At 39.4% G+C, this 14,223-nt stretch overlaps 1 protein-coding gene across 2 annotated transcripts; it reads left to right on the top strand.

Moving 5' to 3' along the window:
• The first annotated feature begins 250 nt into the window (after positions 1 to 250).
• LOC117288139 (acidic leucine-rich nuclear phosphoprotein 32 family member A-like) lies at positions 251 to 14,191 on the top strand. Of its 2 annotated transcripts, none has more exons than XM_033768847.1 (8): positions 251 to 920; positions 4,246 to 4,395; positions 5,272 to 5,391; positions 6,047 to 6,215; positions 6,899 to 7,000; positions 8,218 to 8,432; positions 9,461 to 9,557; positions 10,801 to 14,191. In XM_033768847.1, the coding sequence occupies exons 1-8, from the start codon at positions 834 to 836 to the stop codon at positions 10,866 to 10,868; spliced, it is 1,008 nt and encodes a 335-aa protein (XP_033624738.1). In that variant the 5' UTR covers positions 251 to 833; the 3' UTR covers positions 10,869 to 14,191. The 2 variants fall into 2 exon arrangements, with proteins under 2 accessions (XP_033624738.1, XP_033624737.1); XM_033768846.1 differs by having other exon boundaries at positions 258 to 920; positions 6,896 to 7,000.
• Positions 14,192 to 14,223: the final 32 nt, after the last annotated feature.

Below are 14,223 nucleotides of genomic sequence, written 5' to 3'. Positions count from 1 at the left end.
ATCGTGGAAAAGAAGGGTGCACTTTCCCCAACAATCAAATAATGTTCATTTATTCGTCGTCTCGTCATGTAATTTACCCTTTCCTGCCAAATGCCACCTCCTTTAAAAATTAATTGTCATCTAACGACTAAACAAAATTCTGTTCTACCCCGTCTATATCGACAGATTTTGCAGACGTCAAAAAAGTTTCCAACCGTTCCTTTGGTTGGCGGTTCACTCATTCACACACAAAAACATAGCCAAACAAACAACACGGCCAAGCTATTGTGATTAAGGGGACTACGCATTGCTCAATAGCGAGTACCCCTCCCTGGATAATGATTGACTTTGGCGCGTTGGCTGCATGTTGCTCCCGATGCTGGATTTGTGGAAAACTGAGGCAGCTCCGATCGTGTACGTACAAAACCAATGCAGTGTGTTTGAAGCGCACAAGGTTAGGGATCGCCGTTATAGCGCCAAACGGTTGTTCAAGTTTTGTATACTGCAGCTAGAAGAGAGAAGGCTCTACCTCACCACATCAACCTAAGTCAGAAAACACCCGGACACCCTCGTGCTTCAAGCATTGATTCACACATACAGTCTACATGTGTACGGGTAGATTGGGCAATGTCATACAGCCCTGCATGACAATATTCACTGCCATTGACTAGCTAGGTACACTAGCAGTCTCGCATCGTTGTAGGTTCATAAATACAGCCAACAATTCAAACGGCTTGTGTGGGGCCAATAATTGAGGATCTCTCTGCTGATTGTACGGCCCGGTAGTAGTATACCCACTGCCGATTCGAGCGAGAGTAACTACCACGGACCGGCGGTAAGAAGATAGACAAATCATGGAGCAAACCAATGAGCAAGGAACGGGGGCTGCGATGATGGGGAGGCGGATAGAATTGGAGTGTCGAGGAAAATGTCCGGAAAAGGTAAATAATGTAGTTTATTTTGCTGTGTTTAGATTTAGACAACGAGCTGTGCTGTATTTTTTAAATTTAGTTTCTAGTTTAGCAAAATTTGTTTATAGGGATCTGTGACTGTGTTGTACGGGTTGCATGTGATTGTATGCGTGTGCCATGCGAGTTGGGCGGCATTTTTGTAATGTTTTGTTGTAGTTTTATGTCCGGGACCGAGTGTAATTTCGCGGCGTCTGCTTTTCTTTAAAATATTTTGTGTGGCTGTTTTTAGTGTCTGCGTAAAAGGTGAAGGTGTGTCAAGATTTAAATTGGGTAACATGGGGAAGGTATCTTGTGCACTGTGCTGATTCTGTAATAAAATGGGGTGGGTTTTTTCCCCCAAAAAATGATAAGCTTGGCGGCTGTGTACTTTGGCAAATGGTCAGTCAATGCTTGGATTGGATGTATTTCTACAGGTCTGCATTTGTCAAATGCTAGGCCTAATATGACATTTTGTCAAATTTTATGAAAAGAAGTAGTTAAATATAAAGCCAGGTTTCTGTTTACATACATTCCTGAACTACCCTAGATGACTAGGCCAACAAAATCTTGTTCTACATGCTATCCCCCACGTGGAGCAACTATTTAGACTACTACAGAATACAATAAAAACCACTGACAACGATTCAACCACTTAGTGACTGAAGCATGTAGAAATGAGTACAACTAATTAAAGTGCAAGCATAGAGCTTGACTGAGTCAGACACTTTCGTTAGACATGCTTGCTAGAGCAACCCTAGCTAGAGCAACCCGTAGTAGAGGAACAATAGTGCAACAACATTCAAGAGATCAACTAAGTTCTAATTAATTCTGCAACATTTCATACTCACAGCAAAACAAAACATGCCTTAGTAGCCAGGTCTTGAATGCAAGGTGTACACTACATAAACACCGCTTTCCAAAATGTTGTAAACCAATAAAACATTGAACAATACCAAACTGCACTACTAATTTTTCCTCCATGCTTAAATTTAAAGCAACAAACAAATCCAATCCTAGTACAGGTTTACAAATTGAACTTAGCTAAAAATTAACTCCCAGTTTGGAGTCTACTACCACTAGTTGCAACTTACTTTAAAATAAGGTTCCCTAAATATTCTCTGGCTGTTTTTGAAGAATGCTGCACTTGCTAGTTTTCCTAAAACATTCATCAGGCCTACTTAATCTGCACATCATCAGTAAGTTGTTTGAATTTAGCCTTTGCAAATATTTATCCAGTTGCTATTTAGGTGGCAACTAAAATTGTCATCGTCAAAGAGTTACCACACAGCATTCCATAAGTAGAAATACATCCAGATTTTCAAAGAAAAAACCCTAGTATTAAAACAAAATAAGCCTACAACTAGGGTACCTACAAGTACAATTTCTGAAGTGCTGCTGTGATTTTTGAAGCTCCTGAAAAAGAAAACCTCTTTTTCAACAAAAATAATTAAAGCATTTTTATGGTGCCAGCAAAAAGATGATCTAAAATGAAGCCCTGAAACTATGAAAAACTGCATTTTGTAAAAAAAATGAATAATTCTACTAAAATCATGGAGGGTAAAATGATAGAATATAATTCTAAAACATGATAAGTAGTTTCACTGCATGCAGTCTGCATGCATGCTCAATAATTTTTGTTTAAATATATACACACAAAAGTATACCTTACAATACGAAAAAATCTAATAATAAATTCCTCACACCTAACCTAGCTGAAAACATGAAAAAGTGGGTGGAACATACACAATCTTTTCTCGGAATACTACAGATACAGAGCCAATATTTGACCCTCACATAACACTTGCTGTGTAACAAAAATATGAATAGTGACCCAGCCAGCCACTTACAACCATCTACAACACACACAACACAAATCAACAACAAAGACATTATGAGGTGGTCCCTAAGTGTTGCTGCCACGCCGTGGACAAACTTGTGACGTTACACCACTTTTCAGCCCAAATCTGTCCCGTTGTCCCTCCAAAACATGTCAGTGAGAACAGAAACGGTGCGAGCCTGACTCCTGTGATGTTTTTCGGGCGGCACATCGTGGTCTGGAGGGTGAAAATGGAGTGAAAAGTTGGCAGATTGTGGCGTGGGTTTACTGCACGACGCCATGATGGCACACTGCGTTCTGTGTGTATTACGAACGTGTGTGTGATAAAGTATACGGGAGCAAAATGGTCGCCGATTGCATTCGCTGTGTGGCAATGCGTGTGCGCTATGGGGATGGCTAGGCATGTAGGCATGCGCCCAATGAGTGGCCACCGATCCCTGGACGGAACACCGGGCCGAGAAACTCGACAAAATTCCACAACAGGTCGTTTTTAGCGGCATCAAGCTCCGGATTTATTTTTTTGTGACAGTTAGGTGTGAAACTGAGGCTCGGTGGACTGGATAAAATGTAGATTTTGGGCCAACAAACAACTTTGAACGGGGATTTTTCGAGATGGTGTATTTTTGTGTCAATAGAGGGCGTAGTATAAACATAAATTTGGCGGGTGATTTTCTAAAATCGAAATGTTATTCTGAGCTTTTTTTGAGGCCCTAATATTATCACAGTAAATTATATTGTGATAAAATATCATTTTTTATCCAGGCTCGTGAATTTAATTTATTTTTTAATTGAATTTTTGAGATGTTGAAAGATTTTTTTTTATTATCAGCAATCAAAACATTAATCATGGCTAAACAGTTTTAAAAAAACGACTCTTAATTGGTTGGTTTTCATGCATTTTTGTTGTAGTAACAGTATTACCCAACAGACCATGGCATGTAAATATGTAATGAGAAAAACTTGATGAAAAATAAAACTTTTCTAAAAATGTCTTTCCGTGGAGATAATGCAAGAATGATGAATATCACCGGGTTATGATTCTGATGATTCTTTTGAAATCGCTAAATGCCGCCTTGCTTCTCTTGGGCAGATTATAGTAAGGATTAGTAAGAATTATTTGTAATGCTTCAAAACTTAGATGGAATATAAACTTATCATTATTATTATTATTATTTTGTTTTGTTTGTTTGTTTGTTTGTTTGTTTGTTTGTTTGTTTGTTTGTTTGTTTGTTTGTTTAATTGTTTGTTTTTTAGGGTTTTTTTGTTTTTGTTTTTGGGGGGGGGGTCTTATTGAGGATGGTTCTCTTCAGTCCCCCTAAAAATATAAGTAAATAAATAAAATTGAACAAATTATCTCCCATATTTTTCCCTAAATCAGATAACTCATGTGCTCGGCCAATTTATGGCTTCTTTAAAAAATCAATGGTTGTGCAAACATTTACGGATGTTATCATTATTATTCTTTTTTTTTTTTTACAGGTCAAAGAATTAAATTTGGACAATTGCCGGAGTGACAAAGGAGCGATCGAGGGATTGAATGAAAGTTACGAATCTTTGGAAGTCCTAAGCCTCATTAACACAGGATTAACGACACTCAAAAACTTCCCTGCACTTCCCAATCTCAGAAAGGTGTGTTGGTTGACTTTGTTTGTTTGTCTGTTAATGACGTTGGAATCGTTGGATTGTTTCCATCGTATAAATGTACAGGCCTGATACTTCACGGAGGCAACGAAGGCGATTGCCTCCGTTGCCCCTTGCCATTGCCTTGGTGCCCTTGAAATGCTCTAGTAGAAATTTACAATTTCCTCATAGGGTGCCCTTTACCAAAGAGAAAATGCCTTGGTGCCCTTGCCTTTTCAAAAATGAAGCATACAGGCCTGAATGTAGATGTGTGCAATTAAACAAATTTGTGAAAATTGTATTTCAAAAGGTGGTTGGCATTTTTGAGATAGCGCCGAAAATCAGAAAGCGGTTTTGTCCAAGCAGGAAGAGTAACCCCCGAATAGGAAAACACTATCTGAGAAGCATTACTCGGATTCAAATTTGGGGGCAGAAAAACTGATATCTTTTTGGCCATTAATTTTAAGAGTGACTACAAAACCTTAACCTTCCCTTTAACTTGGTGTTGATCTTCCCTCAACATCTACCACCATGCGGTAACTCAACACCGGTAAATGAACAAAATAGTTGTTGTGAAAAAAAACTCCATGGGAATAACGCAAGAATGATGATTAGCACTGGGTTATGATTCTGATGATTCTAACGCCTTTGAAATCACTAAATGCTGACTTGCTTCCCTCAGACAAATTCAAGATATTAACAATTAGTAATAAATTTTTTGTAGTGCCCCAAACTTTGGAATATTATGGAGACCATGGCCCCTGGCTGCCTTTGTCTTGGCCTTAGTTACCCTTCACAATTTACTTGTTAAGAATACTCTAAAAGTAAAATAAATTTTTTAATGAAATCCTCGTCCTTTTTTTTCCACCTGTTCTTCTTTTGCAGCTTGAATTGAGTGAAAACAGAATATTGGCGGGTCTTGGGGTATTGGTAAACTGTCCCAAATTAACACATATAACTTTGAGCAATAACAAAATCAAAGATCTGGACGCGTTACAGCCACTGGTAAGTTCAGAATGTTTAACTTTTCTTTTTCATTTGATATTCTTGAAAATGTGTATTTTTGTTGAACAACTTGGTTCTTTTGAAGATATCTGAAATGTTGCCACTGAAGATGCATTTGGCTGGGTCCACTGGTTTTTAACCATGATGCCCTGTCGATTTTTTTATATATTTTTTTAAATGTCCGTGTGAAATAATGCAAGAATGATGAATAGCACTGGGTTATGATTCTGATGATTCTAACGCCTTTGAAATCACTTAACGCTGACTTGCACCCCTCGGACACGGTCAAGATAGAAACAATTAGTAATAAGTGTTTGTAATTCCCCTAAACCTTTTTGAATTGATACGGAATATAACATTTATGGATGCCATGGCCTCTGCTTGCACTGGTCTTGGCCTTGGTGCCCTACAGATGTTTCTCATATACTTCAATGGAAGTGCCCTTTGCAAAATAAGAAATTCCTGTTGTGCGAGGCGAAGACGTCTTAACATCAAGAAAAAATAGTGGAACCATACAAAACTTGTTGACAATCTCCTTAATGGTGCTCGCTCTTACCCGATTGATAGATACAGTTAATGGTTTATTAACTAACTGTCCTCGCAGCACATGGATTGAATTACAACAGTTTTACATCTCCACTTCTTCCCCATTCAGACCAAACTAGAGAACCTACAGGCAATAGACCTCTATCACTGTGAGGTCACGAATATCGAAGGGTACAGAGAAAAGGTGTTTGAGCTCCTTCCGCAGCTGAAGTACTTGGACGGTCTGGACAGATTCGACAAGGAGGAGAATGATTCAGAGGAAGATGATCTGGACGATGGTAAGCTTTGAATAGAAAACTTGAAAAAAAATAGTCTCAATGAGCTTATTAGGCACCTTTTTTTTTGCTAAGCTCAGAAGAGTATTGCTAAGCAGGCAGATGGAAGATTTTTTGGCAAAAATGATATTTTTTATTATTTTTTTTTCATTTTTTTTTTCCATACAATTTTGTTGAAAGAATTTTGTGCATGCCCTGGAAATAAGTTCTTACTTGGAATCGATTATACAAGCTTAAAAGAAAAATTACGGACTTTGGGGGAGATATATTCGTGGTATAAATTAAGGTAATGAATTAATTTAAATTTAATTTGTTCCGCCCTAACAGCCGTAACCAGCCCGAAACTACTTTGTCGAGAGATAATGCAAGAATGATGATTAGCACTGGGTTATGATTCTGATGATTCTATCACCTTTGAAATCACTATTGCTGACTTGCTGACTCTCTTGTAATCAAATTATTTATGAGAATTTAAACAAATTTTATTAATATTTATCAAGTATGTAAACCACAAAGGAAACTGACTGGGTAAGTTTTAAATAGTTTGGGTTTTATGAGCAAACAAATGTTACTGGAGCAGAACTTTATTGTGTGTTCATGTTAAGTATCACATGTGGAGAGTTTAGCTTTCACTCACGGAGAAGTTAACGTTAGGTATTTGTTGTCCTATTTTCCCGTTTCAGTAGTTGACTTGTCGGGCGATGACAGCGGCTCGGAGAACGACGATGATGATGATGAAGAAGCCGGCGGTGATATCGTCGTAGAAGATGATTCTGACGAAGATTCAGGTAAAGAACGGGGTCTGGTTCAGACCTAGAACTACATAGAGGGCACGGTGGTTGCCCCTGGTATTGGCCTTGGTGCCCCTACAAAAGTTGTCCTTAGAAATTGAGATTATACAATGGAATTGCCCCTTCAAAACAAAATTTTGCTAAGGGGACTTCCATTGGAAAACCATAAACTATTTTGGAGATGTTTGAAGGGACACCAGGGGCAACAGAGGCCATGGCGTCTGTGTAGTTTCAGGCGTGCCACTCTGTCCTGAATTAAGACATATTCTTGTCAAGGTGCCAGGCTATTTAACCTCCCAGCCTTATTTTGGTAATACATTGATATGGTTGAAAGCAAGGCAAAATGGGTATACTTTGAATAAGTCTTAGTCTTGATCACAAGCAAGAATGATGACTAGCACTGGGTTATGAATCTGATGATTCTAACGCTCTTGAAATCACTAAATTCTGACTTGCTTTGTCGAGACTGAAGAATACTCTACGGCCCATAGAATGGTGTGCTGTACAATGCAGAATGACCTGGGCCCAATTTCATGGCTCTGGTTGTTGTAGAGCAAATAATCAGCGCTAATAAAAGAGAGGAATTCCGTGCTTCCTTCACAGGGTAGCAGGGAATTTCTGGTTTAATTTATCTAAAGAAAGACGATCCCCTAATCCTTGTGGCATGTCGCGGCCTAGCGGTTAAGAGTACCGGATCCAAACTCTGGTGTTTCTGATCAGCAGAGGCGGGTTGAGTCCCAGTCGTGACACCTGTGTTCTTAAGCAAAACACTTTTAACCATGAGGCTTCGTCCTTCTGATGGGACGTAAAGACGTTGGTCTCGTGTGTTGTGTGTGTAACGCACGTAAAAGTACCCAAGAGAAGGGTAAAGCGTCTTGAGCGTCACTGAGTGACATATGCACGCTTTTAACAGGGATGAGAAATTTTAACCTTTTTCTGCATTCAGACTTTTTAAGTCAGCCTGAGGAAGAAAATCATGTTCTCATTAAAAGAAAGCTAGCTCACTGATCTACTTCTCTAATGCTGAGGGCACTGTTCCTAAAAAGCTCTGTGAAATCTAAACTCCAGGGGTTACCAAAAGTTGGAAATGCCATCATTTCAATGTACCTCCAAAATTTGGTTCCTAGTTTCAGACTTTTTTGCCGGAATTGACTCTCAACCCTGTATATAAGCAGCCACTCTATTAATGACCATACTATTATTTGTCTATCTAGATGATGATGATGAAGCTAACGTCTACGTCAGCGACGATGATGATGATGACGACGACGATGACGACGACGACGACGACGATGATGATGACGATGATGAAGACGAAGAAGATGATGAAGATGCGACGGGAGGAAAGGTCGAGGTAGATGTCGACGATGGAGATAGCGATAGCGGGTCAGAGGTCGGACTTGACTACCTCCAAAAGTCGGACCTTGTGGTAGGTTTAAAAGAGTTGATGGAAGCTTACCACGATACACCATTAGCTCACAGTCCTGGAATTAGACAATCTTAAAGTCTATTAGAAACTTCTAGAGGGGCACCAAGGCCAAGACCAGGGTCATTGAAGGCCAAGGCCTCCTTGGCCTGCGTGTAATTCTACGCTTGGGGTTCAAAAGAGTTGATGGAAAACTTGTTGGAAACAAATGATGGAAACTTTCCAAAATACACTCTTGCCTCATCCTGTATCTTCACACCAGCCACCGCACTGTCTTTCTTGACAGTGGCCCGTTGGTCAAATGCCACTTAAATCACATCAGGACCGGTCAAAGATCTCTCCAAGTGGTCCAGCTTTCTAGCTTAGTGTCAAATGCATCCCACTTCATGTAATGTATGGTCAAGTGGAATCGCAAGCTAACTGGTCCTGCTGGTCAGTAACTGGACAACTTAAGGGCAAGCCCTGCTACCACCTTTTACAAACTCTTCAACTTGTGGTGACTGTCACCACAAACGTGGTCGAGTAATGCGCAAGAATGATGACTAGCACTGGGTTATGAGTCTGATGATTCTAACGCCTTTTGAAATCACTAATTTCTGACTTGCTGCATCTTGACCACAATTGGATAATTATCCAGCAACATGAATTTGTCCGTAACTCTCCCGTTCAGAACACCAGGTCTGAGACGAGCCTTGAGGCCCCCCAAAAAGTTCAAATGGCAGGCAACAAAGACGATTTCCTCCATGCCCCCTGGTCATTGCCTTGGTGCCCTTGAAGTGCTCAAGTCAAAATAAAAAATGTTTTTATAGGAGAAAATGCCTTGGTGCCCTTTCCCCTCTCAAAATATAAGCATAAAGGCCTGCAGTGGAAATTTACACTGCCCCACTGAATTGTCTTGCCCCCAATCGCTAATTGCCCTGACCCTGATCCCTATAATAACACGCACTGCCCCAATCCATAATTGATCTCACAGAAGTGCTCTATAACAAAAAAGGAAATCTAAGACTTTGACATCTGATTTGTAATTTTAGGATGATGAAGAAGATGAAGAAGATTTCAACCCTGACGGTGAGGTCGATGACGACGATGATCTTGACGATGATGAAGATGACGTTCTACAAGCAGAAGGTGAGACAACCCATCATCAAATATCATCCTCCGATTTTTTTCAAAACGTCAGGGATGAGATTGTTCAGACTTTTGGCTGAATTCAGACTTTTCATGTCGGCCTGGTGAAGAAAATCAAACAATATTTTTTCCACAAATAAAGAAATCCTGCTCGTATTATTTGTTTCTGTTGATGAAACAAAGGATTCCTCATAAGTGAACTCAATCACTGTACCTCTAGAGCCTGAGGAAACCTGTAAAGCAAGGGTGTTTGCTATGTGAACCAGAAACACTGGGGTTAACCCCTACCCTTACACTGTAGCTTGCAAGCCTGAGGAAACCTGTAAACAAGGGTGCTTGCTATGTGAACCAGAAACACAGGGGTAACCCCTACCCTTACACTGTAGCTTGCAAGCCTGAGGAAACCTGTAAAACAAGGGTGCTTGCTATGTGAACCAGAAACACTGGGGTTAACCCCTACCCTTACACTGTAGCTTGCAAGCCTGAGGAAACCTGTAAAACAAGGGTGCTTGCTATGTGAACCAGAAACACTGGGGTTAACCCCTACCCTTACACTGTAGCTTGCAAGCCTGAGGAAACCTGTAAACAAGGGTGCTTGCTATGTGAACCAGAAACACTGGGGTTAACCCCTACCCTTACACTGTAGCTTGCAAGCCTGAGGAAACCTGTAAAACAAGGGTGCTTGCTATGTGAACCAGAAACACTGGGGTTAACCCCTACCCTTGCACTGTAGCTTGCAAGCCTGAGGAAACCTGTAAAACAAGGGTGCTTGCTATGTGAACCACAAACAAAGATCATCTTCTCTTCTTGTTTGGAGAGGGGAGGGTTTCTATCTGTTTTTAAATTTGTAACTATTTTTACCTCAACTTGTCCTTTCATTCATTGGTGATTGTGACAACAACCCCGGTCGAGGAATGCGCAAGAATGATGACTAGCACTGGGTTATGAGTCTGATGATTCTAACGCCTTTTGAAATCACTAAATGCTGACTTGCTGCATCCTGACCACGATTCGATACGTAACTACTGATTGTGTATTCCTATAAGGGATTATCCTTCCTACATGGACATAGTCGCTCCAAATTTTTGTCGATATCTCAAAAACGCGACCATCTTTTGAAGTAAAATTTTCAGATGATAGTTTTATTATATACATTTAGGAATTAAAACAATTGAAAGGTTGAAAAACCAAAGGTACACTTTGCAAGTTCTTTGTAATTTATGATTATTTATTTCCTCGACAGATCCAGAGCAGAGGGGTCAGAAACGGAAACGAGATCCAAATGAAGAAGACGAAGAAGATGATGAATAATTTCCATGACAACCGTAAATCGTTGTTTTATATTCTGTCCTCTCTTTTTTGTTTCAGTTTGTTTTATTTTTGAGTGGAAATTACTCACTTGGACACTTGTACAAAGAAAGACTAACGACTGGCAAAAAAAAAAAAAAAAAAACTTAAAAAAAAAAACCACAGGGAATTGTGAGATGCACTATCCCACCGGACCAAGGGCATGTACTGTTATTGCGACTCTAAAAAAAAAAAAGACACTTTCCTCTCATAATCGGCAGGTAAACGTAATGTTTGTAATTCAGGTAAATCGGGGGTACGGGGTACTGGAGAGGGGTCTTGAAGTTTGGGCATTATTCATCTGACTAAATGACGACTCTAAGATGCCATAGAGCTTAACACTTGTTATGCCCCTTGGTCTTTGCCTTGGTGCCCTTTGACTTGTTAGTACGAAGGGTTGATTTTCCTTAACGTGGGTGCCTTTTTTACTGACGGAAAGGTTGCCTTCAAGATTTAACTTTTCAAGGCGGCTTTGGGGGTGTAGTGACATTCAGAGGGAGGGGGGTGGGGAGTGAATCGCTGCAGCCTTATTGTCGTTCGGCAGCTTTTGATCGGGGATAAAGTTTTTTATACGAGACCAAAGAGATTTGGAAAATGTCTTTTATCGTTGAATGATGGGGAGTGCGTTTAGATGTCACGTGATGTCCAGATCCCAGTGTTTTCTGGGGGAAGAAGATTCGTTTTTTGAATCATTAATTTTATTAAGTCTTATTTTCTTCGGTTGTTGCTAATGTGAGTTTGAATTGATATACCCCACTTGTACTATCTTTAAAATATAATAATATTTCTGTGGTTTTGACTATGTAAATTGTTTCCATGGAAAAATGCTGGCCAGCTTTGAATTTTAATTCAGTTTAATTCTTGAGCTGGTGGTCTCGTTCGTCCTTCATTTGAGGGACGGACAAATATTTTTTTCCGTTCTTCCTTTATGACGGGAGAAAAATGAAGTAGTTATTGTAGATATGTGAATTGAGCGAGATGCTCCAACTACCAAATAATCTTGTTTTATTAATTCAAGATCTTAATATCTGGGGTGCATTTTGGCGTCTGTAACCAAAAACTGTTTTGGTCAATGGCCAGTAATCAACTAATGGCAAGTTCAACTGAAACAGTTATTGGTTATGACCTCGAGATTGCACCCCTGAAAACAAACATTTCTGCAGCTTCTCATTGCTTTCAGTTTGTCCTTGTTGCAATTTAGAACGTTGAGAATGCAGTCTGTGCACTGCTGCCCAAAGTGGATTCGGCTACGCTGCCGATTTAGCTGTTTATCAAAGGTCAGCTGTCCCATTGGTTGATCTGGTTTATTCGCCATACAGGCATGTCATACGGAATGGATACTCTATGTCCGTTGCTGACATAGAGGGCGTGCATGGCAGACAGTAAACATGACTTAATTGAGCTCCACTTTCTCATTTTCCTTAGTTACATAAACACCACTGGTGATTTCAGGGGAAATATTGCATATTATTAACTTTATTTAGAAGCACAATATGGGAACAGTCAAAATTGGTATACACCGCTTAGCAACTGAATTCTTTTTCAGATGTTTTTAAAGTTCAACACTACTTAGGGTGAAGTTAGCATATCAAAGCAGCCGACACGCGCAACTTAAACACCATGACCGTACCCGAAAACACAATGAAGTGCATCACTTTGCATCCTTCACATTAGCAGTTTTTTTCATTTTTGTGTAAGTTCCTGAAACCAACCAAAAAAATGTTTCAACATTCGAATGGACATGTAGGCTTATTCTGAACCACAGAAAAAAACCAAGAGTTCAATTGCCGCTTTACAGATTTTACTGATTGAAGAAACATTCCAAGGGCCTTATTACAGTTCATTGTTTTTAAGCCAATTCATCAAAATTTGGGTCCACGTTTTTGGATAAAAACCTTGGGAGAAGTCTTTGCCTGTGACTATGCCAAGTATTTGAAGACTATTTGGTTATAAGCAAGTTTTGTGAAGCAGTTGGGGGCAAAGATTATAGAGCGCCGCAAGATGCGGAACTGAAGCTTTATCTATTGTTGGGACGTGAAAATACGCATGGGCGCCATTTCAGCAAGTGAATGTTTTGTTTCCCATTGATAGGAATGGTCATTGTCTGCACTGATCTGCACTGATCTACTGTTGTATCCAAAGAATTATTTGCCGAAATGGCGTCCAGTGGGATTTCACATTTCAGCCCAGGAGCCGCATCTTGCGCCTTGCGGCACTCTATAATCATTGGTTAGGGGTTTGTTAAAGGGGGGCGGGGCTTAAGAAGCATCAAGCTTGTACATGTGTAAGTATGTAAACAGAGATTGCAGTTTTGTTTTTTTTACAATTTAGTACATTTAGAATATAGACATTGCTTAATGCTCACACACAAATGGAAATTCTTGATTTTTTTTATTTTATTTTCATGTTGGTAGCGTTTCAGCGCAAAAGCTTTTGTCCCAGACAGAAATCATTGCTTAGCAAGTATATTTGATATATTGTGCTCTTAACCACTATCATTAAAAGAAAATGAAAGCATATTTTTTGGCAACAGTTTTTGTCTGAAAAGTAATTTTGGCTGAAACACTATGGTTGGTTGCACAACCATGAGCACCAGTGCACCGTAGAATAACACTTAGTAATACTTGTATAGTTTTAAGTTATTAGTTACGTTTCTTTTGTTATTTTTCTTATTTTTAAACGGAATATTGTGGGTTTTTTTTTTTTTACAAGATGCCCAATTGTTAAATTTCAATCGTCAATGAATTTCAAATTCTGTAAAAACTAGTAGTTCAACAAAAATACTTATTTCCAGATCGTGGAGTATGAACACAAGTGATAATTTATAATTTTGTTATAAAAGTTATTCTTTTGTTGATGTAAACTTAAAGTTTATTTTTTTTGGGGGGGGGCACATGGGTCTGTTGATTTAGTACATTAAACCGTTAACAATTAAGCTTCCATAGCAACTGCTCCTTCAAATTACCCAGTGTTAACATTGCAAGAGACTTGTGCAAGTCTTTCGCCCGTTCTCAGTTCACCTTGTTATAATTTCATTTTTTGTAAACACATAACCTGGCTACCATCAGTCACTTCATGTATTTTACATCAAATGGATGTACCTGTATGTAGTATATCAGCATTAAGTCCAGAGTTATCTGGTAGCCAGGTTAGCTCCTTTGAAGTTCAATGATCTTTCTTTCCTCGGATGTATAATATTGTACCCTTTATTGTTGGAACAGTCCCAAGTTCGTGTCGACAGAATGGATGTTTTTTTTTCTGTTGTAATAAATTTTTAAGAAACCCAATTTCAAGAGTGTTTGTTTTTGTGTTGGATTCG

This window comes from Asterias rubens, chromosome 3 (genome assembly GCF_902459465.1).
Source record: "Asterias rubens chromosome 3, eAstRub1.3, whole genome shotgun sequence".
Taxonomy (NCBI): Eukaryota; Metazoa; Echinodermata; class Asteroidea; order Forcipulatida; family Asteriidae; genus Asterias; species Asterias rubens.
This window is presented reverse-complemented; position numbering and strand designations above follow the sequence as displayed.

Bases quoted from the DNA above. Each gene is read 5' to 3' on its own strand.
- LOC117288139 (XM_033768846.1), top strand. From the start codon at position 834: ATGGAGCAAACCAATGAGCAAGGAACGGGGGCTGCGATGATGGGGAGG. The intron at 4,396-5,271 runs GTGTGTTGGTTG...CTTCTTTTGCAG, and splicing joins CACTTCCCAATCTCAGAAAG to CTTGAATTGAGTGAAAACAG. The intron at 9,558-10,800 runs GTGAGACAACCC...TTTCCTCGACAG, and splicing joins TGACGTTCTACAAGCAGAAG to ATCCAGAGCAGAGGGGTCAG.